Source organism: Vidua macroura, chromosome 21 (genome assembly GCF_024509145.1).
Source record: "Vidua macroura isolate BioBank_ID:100142 chromosome 21, ASM2450914v1, whole genome shotgun sequence".
Lineage (NCBI taxonomy): Eukaryota > Metazoa > Chordata > Aves > Passeriformes > Viduidae > Vidua > Vidua macroura.
The window spans coordinates 183,986-198,592 of record NC_071591.1 but is presented as its reverse complement, the minus strand read 5'-3'; the positions used below and the strand labels follow the sequence as shown (position 1 = coordinate 198,592).

The following is a 14,607-nucleotide window of genomic DNA, read 5'->3' as shown; positions in this document are numbered from 1 at the left end:
TAGAGATCTTTCCCAAATGTAATGATTCTATGAGTAATTTACAATCTCTTCCAGGTACCTGCTAATCTAATGTCATTCGAATAATTTCCTCTCCTACCTGGTGTGACTTCAAGTGCCAAACTGAAGAAACAGGTTATTGTTCTCTAAGGAGGAAGAGGAGAATGGTTTTCCTGACATGAGCCAGCCACAGATATTTCAGCACTTTCCTATGTAACTTGAAAGTGATTCTGACACAGCTTTTAAAAGCAGAAAGTGAATGTTATCCCTAGGACCAGATAAAGTCTCATGCACTGAATGAAAGCAGACAAGTTACATGGACAGAAGATTCATCCTGACTCCTGCAGGATTCTAGAGCCCTCAGCTATTTGTGGTCAGAGACTGCATGAACTGATATTTGGCCGCAAACTGAGCACTATATCTTCTGCCTGTTCTTTTTCAAATGGTTCTTTTTATTGTTAAGCTGCTTTGTGTGACTGAAGAATATTTGGCCCATGTTGGGTTTCAATTCTTTCTAATGCACAGAATGATTGACAGTGTTAACTTGCTCCAAAGTGTCAATTAGAATAGAAAATTGTGGAACAACATTTTTATAATCTAAGTGCACTGAGTTGCTTGGCAATGTGGCTGCCTCAAATTTTTTATCAAATCTCTGGACAATATGCTGTTCATATTTGAGCTATTTGGGAAAAATGTATTTTGGCATAGGACAGTTGGTTTTCATTCAGTTATTTTGCTCAGGAATACACTGGTAGTAGATTTAAGGTTGTTTATGTTGTGCAGAAGTTTGTCTTTCATTCTTTTACCAATGGCATAGTTGCTTATAAATTTGGTGTTTTGGTTCAGTCTGAACGTTGTTAATTTCAAATCCTTTAGCACAAGGAAGCAGGTAATCAGGTGTTATGTATCACATGGCCCTGGCTTCTCAGAATAAATCCATATCATTGTTTCTGTTCTGTCCTTCTGTGGACAACTTTTGGCTCCACTCAATTCCAGTATGTGTTGTGACTTCAGGACATTAGTACTGGTAGATGGTACTGCTATTATAAAATCATGGTGGCAGTGAAAGACTGTCTAACAGTGGAGCAAGTACAAAGTCTCCACATCAATATCCAGAGAATAAATGAACAAAAAGAAGAAGTGTAACTGGGCCTTCTCCTCCGAAGGAGCTCTCTCTGTGCTGTATTCCTGCTGTACCCTGGCACTCCTGCAGTCAGAATCGTTTTCTGTTCATATGTTACATTCATCACTTTTTCTTTTTGAAACTCTTTTGCCGTACAGCATCATTATTCAGACTTCACCAATCACCAGAAAACCTCTTCTGACTTTCCTAAGATTGTGTAGAGGAGGAATTGGCAACTCAGCCTCTAACTTACAAACCAGGAACACCATTAAAGTCAGTTTAAGTGAACAGAACCTCTTCTAGAACAAGCTCCCTGGCATTAGCAGTATGTATTGTGTGGACTTCCATGATTTTCTACATGTTAATTTTGAAACTTCTCTAACAACAAGAAGAAAAAAACATCTGTATTGTTAAATGTAGGTCAAAAGTAAATTTACTCTTCTTTTAAGAGTTCACGTTACAATCCTGAAAGCCTAATACATACCAGGTCTTCAAGAAAAACAGTTCCTGATGAGAACTGCGTTTAGATCCTGGGACATGGGAAAGCGTATGTAAAGTTGACAAAATTTATTTGATAACTGAGGAACTGTGTGAGAAAAGTGGTAATTAAAAATATATTGTTTTTTTCTTTCTTTGTTAACTTAAGACAACTTTGAACTAGGAAAAACATGGTTATCTGCAAGGGCAGAGCATCGAATGCCATTAGAGATGGTATAGAAGCTTTTGAATGTGGTAACATCCTGTCAGCAATAAATGACTTCAGGCTGTTAGGCTATGATATAGTCTGAATTATTCTGCATTCTGGATTTTTGTGATTAGTCATCAATGACATTAAACATCTTTTCTGTATAGCACAATTGTGAAATTGCTGCAGAGTATTGAGAAATTCGGATTGATGGCAGTGAAAGAATAATGACAGCAGTGAAAGAATACTAGTAAAACATCTTAAACCAATTTTAAATTAGTCTTTAAGTATTAAACAGTTCGTAGCTGCTGATTAGAGGTGTTATGATGCCATTTACCTGGTACCTGCTATTACCAGGTACTTCAACGGGTAATTGAAAGCTGCTATTGAAATACAATAGGTTGCCTATCACTACTGATTGTTACAGCATTTTCACAAAAAAATATCACAAACCATACAAGTTTTCCTCCATCAAAGAGAACAACTACAATAGTTATGTAAAAGTAAACATTATGTCATAATTACCATTTTCAGAATTGTGAAGATATATTAACTATAGGTAATATTATTCGTTTATTAAATGTACATTTTTTTATGTAATTCAGTGCCAAAATGCATGTTTTTCCAAATAGCACTAAAATGAGGCAAAGAAACTAGTTTTCAAAGTGAGACTGACTTGTCACACTATAATGTTAAACAATTTCAACATTTTGGTTTGTTTTGTGTGGAAACTGTTGCACTATTTTTGGCTGTGTTTTTCAGCAGTCCACTGCATGCCATTTGTGTAAAGGATTCTTTCTATAATTCTTGTGAACTGTCTCACCTGTAAGTACTCCGGTGTTGGAATCTAGGTTTTTGGCAAAGTATTTTGTTACCTCAGTCTTGTATCGAGTTGCTGCATTTTTCAGTTTGTTACATTGATAATAATGATTGTTTTGCTAATTAAATACTTTAATGTAAAGAAAGTTTGTTTACTACAACAGTAATAGCATTTGGTTGTAAGTTTAAAAATGTGCAGGGTACGTATGCTGTTGACAATAAAATATTCTGAAAAAGAATAGTAAAGGTACAGAAGGAATGTTTTAGCTCAAAGGCAGGATGCATGTTTTGTGAATGAATTGTAATATAATTGAACAGACTTTGTAGAGCACAGTGTCTAGCCGTTTAGTAGTATAACTACAACAGAATCAACATTTCTAGGATAAAATTGAAAAAGCCTCCAAATTTGCAACTTTTTCAAGTGAGATTTGGAAAGTCCAAAGAAGTAGAGACAAACGTAAATTTCTTTGCTCTTCAAATTTAACTCAGCAGGTTTGCAGGTTTGACACCAAACTGAGTGATGCAGTTGCCACACTTGAAGACTGGGGCCTGGACAAGCTTGATGAGTGGCTCGGGCTGACACAATTCTAATTAAAAGATCAAGAGAAACTCTGCTGAGAAGGACTTGGGGGTGCTGGTGTATAAGAGGCTGGACATGTCCTGGCCATGTGTGCTGGCAGCTCAGAAGTCAGCCATGTCCTGGCTGCATCAAAAGCAGTGTGGGCAGCAGGTGACAGGTGATTCTGCCCCTCCACTCAGCTCTTGTGAGACCCCATATGGAGTGCTTCATCCAGCTCTCAAGTCCTTGGTGTAGGAAAGATGTGAACCTGTTGCAGTAGGTCCAGAGAAGAGGCACAAGAACAATCTAGAGAGCTGGAGCACCTCAGCTATGAGGAAAGGCTGAGACAGATGGAATTGTTTAGCCCAAAGAAGAAAATGCGCCAAGGAGATGTTATTGCCACCTCTCAGTACTTGAAGGGGACCTACAAGAAAGATGGGGACAGATTTTTTTAGTAGGGCCTGTAGTGGTAGGAGAAGGGATTATAGTTTAAAAGAAGGTTGATTCAGACTAGATATATGGAAGAAATTTTTTGCAGTGAGGGTAATGAAACACTGGGTTGGCCAGAGCAGTGGTGGATACCCCATCCCTGGAAGTGTTCAAGGTCAGGTAAGACTGGGCTCTGGTTGAAGATGTCCCTGCTTGTGGCAGGGGAGTTGGACTATGTGATCCAACTAAAACCATTCTATGATTTTATTTCTTATGCAAGGTAAATAAGGTCCAGATTATGACTGGCAATGAAGGCCCTTTAATTTCTGCAGAAACATAATTTCATGATCAGTTGCCTGAGAGAGATATTACATGTGAAGATGAGAGCAAAACAAGCAAATATAAAAAAAGTTACTTCTACAGCAGAACAGGAAGGCATATGTCCTTTTCCTGAAGTAGACTCCTTTTCCTGTTATTCCCGAGAAACAGGAAGAGTGTTTAAAGACTTTTATTACTTGGTAGTCTTGGAAATAAGTTGGATCTATATAATTTTCCCTCAGGATTATGTCCAGTGTTTCATTGTAAATATTTTATAAAGGAAGCATCTGTAAGTGTCTCTCATATCTATCAAAAATGGTTCTTTTTACTAATAGCATCAGTTAAAACGGGAAAATTGACTAGAATTTTTTCTCCTTTCCATAGGTAACAGGATAGAAAATAAAAAAAGTGAGCTTGTTAGGAAGGAGAACCAACAATCATAATATCCCAGGCTGACACTGTTACGGAATCAAATTGCAGGGGGGAGAGAGGACTACCTTCTGCATTGCCATGTTTCACTATAAGGTAACGTGCTTTTGTCATACAACACCCAAAGATAAGTACTGAAGAGTTCATTAAATGCTCATTATGTCCAAGCATCTTGTCTTGTAACCTGGGAGAGAGTAAAAAAAGAAATATTAAATAACTTTGTTCCTATTCTGGATGCTGTGCTAGGTGTGCAAGGGTGGGCACTAGCACATAGAATTAGTTTTACTTTGGAAATAATTAATGGTTGATTGTGGTATTTCCATAGCTGTGATTGATTACTCTGGAGATTTGTCTATCAAATTCAGAAAATACACCGTATCTTGGAGAGCGTTTACAGGTCTCACTAGAACCCAGATGTAAGAGCATCTCATAATTATCTTAGGAAGGATAGAAACACCCATTTTGCATCAGCTAAAACACAGTGGTCCATAAGAAAGTGCAGATTGTAGTGAACTGGAGGAAGTATCTTTTGTATTTCTGGACTTTGTAGCCATATTCTTTCTCCCAGAAATCAGGTTCAAGGAAGAATAGACTGTGGTGGAAGAATAATTTGGTGTTGCAAATGATTACTTTCTTCAGATGATCCATGTTTTGGGTTTGCGAGCATGATGTAATTGAGTATAAAGCAAACAAGCAAGGTCAGAAAACAGATTTGTTCTAGCATGGGTGTAGAGTCTATCAAATTCTGCAGAATAAAAATAGCAAACAACCAGCTAACTAAATTATTTTACATACAGTTTGTTAATGATACCACTGTCTTAATAAAATACAAAACAAAATTTCTGAACACAAAGGAACACCCTAGAACACTTGGAAACACTGGAAGATAGTTGTAGTAAATGGTTACCATTTCTTGTAATAATACAAAACTATAAAATTGAGCCACACATGAACACAATAAATATGTCTTATCTTGTTGAAGGTAATGTCATACTTTCTCATGGGGCAGACAAAAACATGGAAGGCAAGAGAAGGGGCAACTGGTGCAGAAGGTGAAGGTTTCAAAAAAAACCCACCAAGCAAGTTCCTTTTAGATTACAAGATATTCTTTGCTTGCATTCAAATACAGCATACTTGGAAGTCCAACTAGTCCTGTGTGCATTGTTTAGCAGTCCAATTGTTTTAATTCTTTCAACAAATGGGGGAGGGAGAGGAAATAGTTTTTATTTCACCTACCAGCCTCCAAGAGTGTACATTTGTAACTGCTGAGGAGACTTGATCTTCAAATCCTGCTGTGAGTTTTTACTGGCTTCCCCCTCCTCCCCCGTCCCAGCCTTGGCTTGCACCATGGGGGGTATACATCCTTTGGCACTAGAAAAGAAAATCTCACCACAGAACTCCTACGAATGCCAACCTTGTATTTTATTGTAGAAATGATTCAGCTATCACGTCTATCTCTAAAAGTAGACAGGACTCCAGTAAGCTACTGGATTTTTATCATTATTATAATTTTTATCGTTATTATCATTAATTATCAATTTCCCTGTACTTTTTTAAATTGACTTGCATTTTGAAAATGTAATGGCTAGTTTGTGTTTCTCCATTTTACACAAGTTAATTTGACAGGCGCCGAGGTCGAATCCGAAGACCTCCTCGAGAACAGTGCACCACTGCTGAGGCCCTTCTTTTGCGCTGTGCCGTCTATGCCGTTCATTTCCAGAATGTGGTGTGTGGGAGCGTTCCCCCTCGGCGCACAGCATGGGTAATCAGCGCTCCGGAGCCGCTAGCGTCCAGATCTGCGGCGGGATGGGCAGCTCTGCCACCCAGAACGCACCGCCGGCACGGACCGGCCGCATTAGCGTCCCGGGGCCGCCGCGCTGCCCCGTTCGCGGTCTTCCCCTGGGCCTCCGTCACCAATGGCTCGCGGAAGCTGGGAGAGCAGCGGGAGAGGCAAGCGTGGCGGGGAAGGCCGCGGCCCGTCCCGGGGGTCCCTCCGACTCCCCGCCGCTCGCCGAGCGAGACCTTGGAGCAGCGCTCCGGCGGGGCCGCTCGCCGGCCGGCGGTGCCGATGCCGTGCACAGCAAGCCGCGCGGAGGCACCGGCACGGTTCGAAGCGACGAGCAGCTGCCTCAAGCGGGAACGACCCCGCCCGGACCACGCCGGGCGGGGGCTCTACCTGAGGTACGGCCGGGCAGGGGAGGTGAGGGGACGGAGCGCTCCCGTCAGCCCCGGGCCGTAGAGGCGTGTTGCGGTTGCTGTTGGTACCGCAGAGGGAGCCAGGTACGAGACGCGAGGGTTCCAGGAGCGCCGACCCAGCTCCGCACAGCTCTGGCGGCGGTGCTCGCTCGGGGCTCCGCCGGCGGCGGCGGCTTTGCCCGGCCCGGCGCGGGAGGGCGGTCCCGCGGGACAGGAAGCCGGGCGCGCTGCCGGCTGTGTGAGCGCCTGGTAAACCTGCCCGGAGCGGGGTGGAGGTCGGGCAGCGGCACCTGCTCGGGGTCCTGTGACTGGCAGCGCTCGCAGGAGAGGCGCGACAGATTCGGGATTTTTTTTCCACTCAAGAAATAGGAGGATGGTGATCATCTGTAGCATTACTTTTCAGTAGTGGGGTTAGCTGCTTAACGGTAAGTTAAAGGGATCTATTAATTGTCCAAATCGGGTTTTCTGAGTCTCTGTCTGAATTCGTACTAAGGGTGGAGGTTAACTTTAGATTTGAAGAATGCAAAACTCCTCCAAAGTTGTGGGTTAATCCAGGTAGGCAGCTCAGTCCTCACCCTTCCTCTTGCAGTGGGGCGGGGATAGAATCAGAAAGGCAAACGCGGGAAATCCTATCTTCATTTTCCCTGAGATGAAGACAATTTAAAAGGTAAATCAAAGCAGCATGCAAAACAGAATGTGTAATCTTTCCATTATGTCCCCTTAGCAGGCATGTTTCTAGCCATTTCCAGGAAATGCAGGACTTCATCAGGTTTAGCAGCGACTTGGGAAGCCATATGCTGTCATGTCGCGTGTTTCCCCTTCTCCTTCTTCCCCCAGCTTAGATGGTTGAGCACGGCATCATATGATGTGGAATAGGCCTTTGGTTGGTTTGGTTCAGAAGTCCCAGCTGTGTTCCATGTAAACTTCTTGTGCCACCCAAATCCTGGGACAGGAGCCACAGAGATGGCCTTGACTCTGCATAAGTACTGTTCAGTGATAGCCAAAAATCGGTGTGTTTGAAGCACTTGCTTTGGTCACAAAACACAACACCCTGCTAGCTACTAGGAAGAAAATTAACTCGGTCCCAGCTAAAAAAGTGTGAAAGAAAAAAAATTGAAATAACAGTCTTTTAAATGTAATGCAGTTTTTGTTTTGCCCAATCTGTTTGATTTTCAAAGGACACAAAGTTTAAATGTTTACAATAGGAGGAGTTTGGCTTAGGGATGTACAGCAGATTATAATGGAGAAGTTTCTGAGTGTATACAGGGAAGTGTGGGGTTTGTCAGTTCTAATGGCACAAAATGAGTACAACTGTATATTGGCAGTTGTATGACAACACTGTATATTGTTCTGGCTTATTGTCTTTGTATTTGGAATAGAAATCAACACTTTTGTTTTTTTTTAGAGTAGTATTTTATTAGTGGAAAAAATACTGCCTTCAGTTTAATCCTTCAAACAATATGCTTTGGACTTTGGATCTTATAAAAGAGGGTGGACACCTGGTATGTCTTTTTTCCTGGAAAAAGTAAGCTATCAAAAGATTAACAACAGGCAATTGAGATAAAGATGGTAAATTGTTGTTCATATTTGCTAATATTAAGACTGTGTTAATAACACAGTGATCTGTGGTTCTGCTTTTGACAAAAATCATAAACTAAAGGACAGAGAATAACTTTTTTCAAAAATGGTAAGTTTTGTAAGGCTGTTTTTCTAGTGGGGGGTTTTTAGTTAGACCCTGGATAAACAAGGATTAGGTTGTTTATTTTTCTTGCTGAAGCTAATACTTCATATTAGCAACTCAAACTCTGCAGTCACCTCTTGTCACTTGCCCTCTATCCTTACCCTAGATTGGGAGATAAAGTAATAAGATGAGAGTTATGAAAAACTTAATGCAGTGTAGACATTGTCAAGATACTGAAATGAGCAGCCTAAATAGTTGTCAGCCATCTCCATGCAAACAAAACAAATTACAAAGGAAGGCCACAATGCATAGAGCATGTGACGGAGATTAATTATTACTCAGGAATGACTCTTGAATTAAATTAGCAATTGGTACCAGCTTTTAGTAAGGACAGTGCTAGTTGTGGAGGGTTTTAGAAAGATGTTGGAAAAGAAGGTCTGAAAATAGAAGTTGGCCACCAAAGGTAAAAACAACATCCAATTTGAAGGCGATAAAAAAATTCAATTTCAAAATTCTAAAAAGACAAGCTATTGGAAGAACCTGTAATGGGAGATTAATAAATGTATTGTGAGCATAGTGGTTACAGTGTGGCTAAAGCATGAGGGATTCCTTGGTTTAGGACGGGGAAAAAAAGATGATTTAAATATATAAAAGTTTGTAAGTGTATTCTTGATCCCATACAAGGTTTTAGAGTAAATTTTAGCAGGACTGTGACCAACGAAATAAGGAGAAACACGATTAATTTGAGCAGCTCAATCTAGTGAAAGATGTCTCACTTACAGCAAGGGGATTGGGACTAGATATTTTAAAGTTCTGTCCAACCCAAGCCATTCCATGATTCTAACCGTGACAAGAGCTCTTTATTATGACCTTGCTGCAGAAGAAAACATTGTGTAACTGCACTTGCCTGACTGGGCAGATGCATCAATTGTAGGCTGATGACAAGCTCAGATGTATCTGTGCAACATGTTGCATCTCCAAAAAATGTAATCCTAGCTCACATTAATAAAGAAAATTTCCAACAAAAATCCAACATACAAATGGATAAGGTACAGACATTTCTAGTCTCCTGTACTAGAGAGTAATGGAAACTGAGCCAACTGCAGAGAAACAATTGGTGAAGAAAGACTGTTTCTTATGACATGGTTTTACCTTTCATTCAAGTAATTTGTTGAATGAAAAGGTAATGAACATGAAGATGAGGAGGTGATACTACTGCAATCTGTCAGGGTGGAGGAAGAAAGCCTGTTGTATTCTTAAGTGGAATACTGCAAAGTAGCCATTGATACCATTAGCTAAATTTAGTATTAAAGTAAATCTACATCATTTCTGTCATATTTACTTGCATATTAATTGGAATTAAAAAATGCAAAATCGAAATGAATTGTTACTATAAAAGAAGAGCATTTAAATATGCTGAAAGCGTACTTTTAAAGTTAAAACTTGCCATTTTACCCTTTTTATAGTGAGGAAATATAAATTTAGTGTTCTTAATTACACTGACTTCATGTATTTTATGACTAACTATTTGTGCCATTTCTTTCAGGAGAGCAAAATTAATGAGTTGTGTTGAGGAAACCGTGAATTTCACTCATCAAATAACTACGTATTTCTTTTCTTTAAGATTCAGTGTTCTGATGTGTCTTTGAGCTCTTGATTTTGCTCTTTTTCTTAGCTTCTGGAACTCGCTGTTGTTTCAGCACTCTCTCACAGTTCCTAATCAGAATTTGTATCTACATGTTCTAACTAGGCCTTATAGCATGTTATGAAAAAAATGTTTGTGCAAGAAATGCAGATATATATTGTGTATTTTTCTGGTTCTTTTTAAGTATGTGTGCAAACTGGGTTTATATCAACATGCAAGATTAATTTTCAGAAGAAAACTTCAGTAGCCTTAGAAAAATCCATGAAAAATGTTTGGTTTTCTTCAGCAACTCCATACTCATTTGTAATTTAAATTAAGTTCTTACAACACAACTGTGTACTTTGCTCAAGAGCAGGAAAACTTGTTTTTCTGGTAGGTGTGGCTGCTGATACATTAAAAGAGCAACAGCTATGTGAAATAAAATGTACCAGGAAGTATCTTAGATATTGTACCAGTTTTTCTCCTCACAGTATTTTTCTGTATTGAACAATTACTGCAATTTACCTTAAAAGTATTTAAGTTTTTATCTGTTTAAAATAAACAAGGTATTTTATTTTAGCAAAATAACTTAGCAAAAAATGAATGGAGGACTGAACAGAACCTCACTGTGCTATCTACTTTAAAAGTACTTTTTCCTTTGCAGTGTTTGCTGTTCAAAACCCAATTGAAAAGATATCTGTTTTTCTTGTTAGTTATTTATTGCTAGAAAAAGCAGAAGAAAGAACAGGTAATAAATTTATTTGTTACTTACTGTTGACATAGTTTGATTTTTCTTTAATTAAAAAATAGTTATTCTGTAAGATCAATATTTTAAGTCATAAATAGATAAAACTGAGGGGAAGAATGTTAAATGTGACCTTCTCTTCGTAAGAATGCTAAAATATATAACATCCTTGGAATAAGAATGCTTGGGGGAAGCCTCTACTTTAGAATGTATCATAAAAAGACTTAAAAAGTTTGAGTTGATTCAGTCACCAATCTCCAGCTGGAAGTCATATGGCAATAGCAGACTCTTACTATGTATTTGCTGTTCTGCTCTCAATTTTAAGGACTTATGGGGATACTATCTCCATTTCAGAGATAGAGTCAGTGCTTTCTGCTGCTTCTTTTCTGCTTTGTGCCTAGTGTGATGTAGTGAGATTTTCGGTGCCCCTATGACTATTCTCATCTGAAAAGCAATTTCTTGGTAGCTAGCAAAGGCTGCTGTAAATCACATCAGCCTTGGCATATGGTACATTTTCAGGGGTGTGTTCTGACTGTGGTTCTCCCTAGTTCACTTTTTCATGAAATAGCAATTGTGAAAATATGGTACATTATTTTGAGGGCACAGGCAATTATTTTTCGCCTGCTAGAAATGTTTTCATCATCTTATGCAATAGCATCAGTTCATTCCATCTCAGCATTTTACTCCACACTTCCTGCTGGCAGTTGGGGAAACTCTCTTCTACAAATGCAGTTTTCTGATATGACACGAATTTACTTAATCTGGGACACTTTTTTCTTCCCAAGAATCTCTGTGATACAAGCAGGCCTTTGAGGAGACTTGCTGTCACTTTTCTGTTTATGGATCATATCTGAATACCTAAATATGAATTTGTATAGAAAACTTTTATCTAGGCTCCACTCAGTGCTTGAGAGTGCCCTAAACTCCCACTCAGGCATTAACACTTGCTAGCACAAATGCTGCTGAAGACTTCGGTCATCGAGTCATTCAGGACTGCCTACCTGTTCCTGCAAGAGTTTTAAGCCCTAAACCCCAAATCATGCCAGGAGCTGAGCCAGCATTGATCCAGTGTGAAGAGGCCCAGATCTCTAGTAAGCATTAATATGAGATGACCTTTCCTGCAACTCCTGCCTCGTACAGGGTTACGTAGGGTAGAGTGGCAAACTGAGTTTTATACCTGCATAGATTTCACCTGCCTTTGCTGGATTTTATGAATTGACTTTCCTCTGTGTGTATGGTCTCATCTGTGGTGATCTGCAAGTTAGGGAATGAATAAATTAGTGATTATATCTGGACCATTGTGTGTAATCCACAATTAGCATATTTATTATGAACTTGATTAATTCTATATACATTTAATTTATCTGCCTCTAGCTTGTCTGTGAGAAGTCTGGTTGAGTTTGGTTTTTTTAAACATAATTTACATACACACTGTATAGGTGGAAAAAAAAAAGTTTTGCTTTGCTTTAAGAATTACTGCCTAGTTGTTAAATTGGATATTCTAAAATTTGGATTCTTGAAAAAAAATACTCCTTGTATTGCTGTATATAGACCTCTGTTATATTTTTCTACAGAACCCTCCATGTAGAGAAACTGCTCCACGCATCTGACAAATAGAGACATTCAGAGTGTCACATGTCATACATATCATTAAATGCATGTTCTGTGTCTGGCTTTTCATAAAAGCACAGTAGCTGAGTCTCTGAGTAAGTCAGTGCACCATGATAGAGACTTACCCCCATCTTGTTTGTGAAATTCTTGAGCAATGATCATGGGTCAATATTATCTCATACTGCCTTTTCTTTTCTACAGATAAGGCAGCATAAAGTGCAAGGACAAAGAAATTTGCATGGACATTCAGATACGTACAAAATGTTGTGTGCTGGGAAAAAATCTTACTTTGCTGCTGCTGTGTGCATTATGACTGTAACTTCAATGCTTGCAGTTTCTTATCTGAGGTTACAGAGACTTTCTCATCAGCCAAAAGTAATTCAAGAAAGTAGAAGATGTAGAGGGAAAATTGCCCTTAGCACAATAACAGCATTAGAAGGTAACAAAACTTTTATTATATCCCCATACTTTGATGACAGAGAAAGCAAAGTCACTCGTGTGATTGGGATTGTACACCATGAAGATGTAAAACAACTGTACTGCTGGTTCTGCTGTCAGGCCGATGGAAAGATATATGTATCAAAAGCAAAAATTGATGTTCACTCAGATAGATTTGGATTCCCTTATGGTGCAGCAGATATAGTTTGTTTGGAACCTAAAAATTGTGATCCAACACATGTATCAATTCATCAGTCTTCATATGGAAATACTGACCAGCTGCCGAGGTTTGAAATTAAAAATCGCAAGCCTGAGACCTTTTCTGTTGACTTCACTGTGTGCATTTCTGCCATGTTTGGAAACTACAACAATGTTTTGCAGTTTATACAGAGTATGGAAATGTATAAGATTCTTGGAGTACAGAAAGTGGTGATCTATAAGAACAACTGCAGTCATCTGATGGAGAAAGTCCTGAAATTTTATATAGAAGAAGGAACTGTTGAGGTAATTCCCTGGCCAATAAACTCACACCTCAGGGTTTCTTCTAAATGGCGCTTCATGCAAGACGGGACAGACATTGGCTACTACGGACAAATCACAGCTCTAAATGACTGTATATACCGTAACATGGAAAGGACCAAGTTTGTGGTTCTTAATGATGCTGATGAAATAATTCTTCCCCTTAAACACCCAGACTGGAAAACAATGATGAACAGTCTTCAGGAGCAAAACCCAGGGACTAGTGTTTTCCTCTTTGAGAACCATATCTTCCCAGAAACCGTATCTTCTCCCATGTTCAACATTTCATCTTGGAATACTGTGCCAGGTGTTAACATATTACAGCATGTGTACAGAGAGCCTGACAGGAAAGAGGTAATCAATCCCAGGAAAATGATAGTTGATCCACGAAAGGTGATTCAGACTTCAGTCCATTCTGTCCTACATGCTTACGGGAAGAGTGTGAATGTTCCCATGGATGTTGCCCTCATTTATCACTGTCGGAAGGCCCTTCAAGGGGACCTTCCCAGAGAATCTCTCATCAGGGATACAACACTGTGGAGATATAACTCATCATTAATCATGAATGTTAACAAGATTCTATCTCAAACCATGCTGCAACCTCAAAATTGAAACCTTGGTTATAAGGAGTAAAAGTGGAGAGCTACCTGTATTGTGGGAAGACAGAAGATACAATTTAAAGATCACATTACATTGATTTCCACATGGAGTCTACAATTTGCTGCAATTATTTAGGGAATCTATAGCAAAGCCATGAATCATTTAATGATACCAAGGGTCAATGCAGATTGCAGTATCTGTTCTGGGAAATGTACAATTTGTTTTCAGTTAATAATAAAAATCAGTATTTGTCAACTGATTCAAATAATGCAAAACAGTTTTCAACCTATGTACAAAAAGTACAAATACAATCATTAGTATTAAAGGTAGCATTGCTTAATTCTTGCAGTTTGTATGTCACAGAGTACTAAATTTGTATGCATCAATTTGAGTATAAGGTAGACAAATAATTGAGTCTAATCTTCCTTTCAGTTGTAAAAAAATTACCCCTTATGTTCTTGGAAATAGCGTATGTTAAAGATGTGATGGATTGTAACACTAAGCACAGCCATTGGAGTTTTACTGATAAAAAATGTCTTGTTCAACTGGGTTTTGGAGACATGTAAGTTTGAGAAGAGTGATTGCACCTGTTCTGAATTACTAAAGTGGTAAGTGCTGTGTTGGAAAGCTTTAATAGAGGCAAAGGATAGAGATTCATCTTAACAAAAAAGATACTTCGGTGAACCAAAAAGAACCTATTTCAAGGAGGAAAAAATAGATGGCCAAACAACTTCTATGAAACGTAATATTTTGTTGGGGTTTTTTTCCTGGCACCTTGAAGCCTCGTAGGAAAATGTTTTGTGAAACTTAGATACAAGTTGGATTTTAGTTCTT

At 39.1% G+C, this 14,607-nt stretch overlaps 3 protein-coding genes across 8 annotated transcripts in view; 2 read left to right on the top strand and 1 right to left on the bottom strand.

Annotated features, from left to right (window-relative positions):
- The window catches only part of RALGPS1 (Ral GEF with PH domain and SH3 binding motif 1), a 78,601-nt gene extending 75,836 nt beyond the window's left edge, over positions 1 to 2,765 (top strand). For both annotated transcript variants that reach the window (XM_053996512.1, XM_053996511.1), the window contains one exon: positions 55 to 2,765. In XM_053996512.1, the coding sequence (XP_053852487.1) occupies positions 55 to 84 (30 nt within the window). In that variant the 3' untranslated portion in view covers positions 85 to 2,765. The remainder of the gene's footprint in view (positions 1 to 54) is intronic.
- A 645-nt stretch (positions 2,766 to 3,410) lies between these two features.
- Positions 3,411 to 12,347, bottom strand: LOC128817874 (uncharacterized). Its single transcript, XM_053996778.1, has 5 exons — positions 12,342 to 12,347; positions 6,536 to 6,810; positions 5,596 to 5,730; positions 4,428 to 4,543; positions 3,411 to 3,607 (listed from the first exon to the last, which is right to left on the bottom strand). The coding sequence occupies exons 1-5, from the start codon at positions 12,345 to 12,347 to the stop codon at positions 3,411 to 3,413; spliced, it is 729 nt and encodes a 242-aa protein (XP_053852753.1).
- LOC128817742 (uncharacterized) lies at positions 6,460 to 14,290 on the top strand. Of its 5 annotated transcripts, none has more exons than XM_053996523.1 (2): positions 6,460 to 6,540; positions 12,418 to 14,290. In XM_053996523.1, exon 2 carries the CDS (start codon positions 12,478 to 12,480, stop codon positions 13,783 to 13,785), a length of 1,308 nt encoding a protein of 435 aa, XP_053852498.1. In that variant the 5' UTR covers positions 6,460 to 6,540; positions 12,418 to 12,477; the 3' UTR covers positions 13,786 to 14,290. The 5 variants fall into 5 exon arrangements, with proteins under 5 accessions (XP_053852498.1, XP_053852497.1, XP_053852499.1 ...); XM_053996522.1 differs by lacking the exon at positions 6,460 to 6,540 and adding an exon at positions 6,808 to 6,980 and having other exon boundaries at positions 12,418 to 14,270; XM_053996524.1 differs by lacking the exon at positions 6,460 to 6,540 and adding an exon at positions 9,937 to 10,608 and having other exon boundaries at positions 12,418 to 14,270.
- The last annotated feature ends 317 nt before the right edge of the window (positions 14,291 to 14,607 follow it).

What these genes read in the sequence shown, in the direction of transcription:
- LOC128817874 (XM_053996778.1), bottom strand. An exon ending in CCTGCCCGGCCGTACCTCAG is followed by an intron (nt 5,731 to 6,535) that starts GTAGAGCCCCCG and finishes TTTCTTTTCTAG; the next exon opens with TGCCAAAGGATGTATACCCC. An exon ending in GAAACATGGCAATGCAGAAG is followed by an intron (nt 3,608 to 4,427) that starts GTAGTCCTCTCT and finishes TCTTTCTTGTAG; the next exon opens with GTCCCCTTCAAGTACTGAGA.
- LOC128817742 (XM_053996523.1), top strand. Translation starts at nt 12,478, where the DNA reads ATGTTGTGTGCTGGGAAAAAATCTTACTTTGCTGCTGCTGTGTGCATT.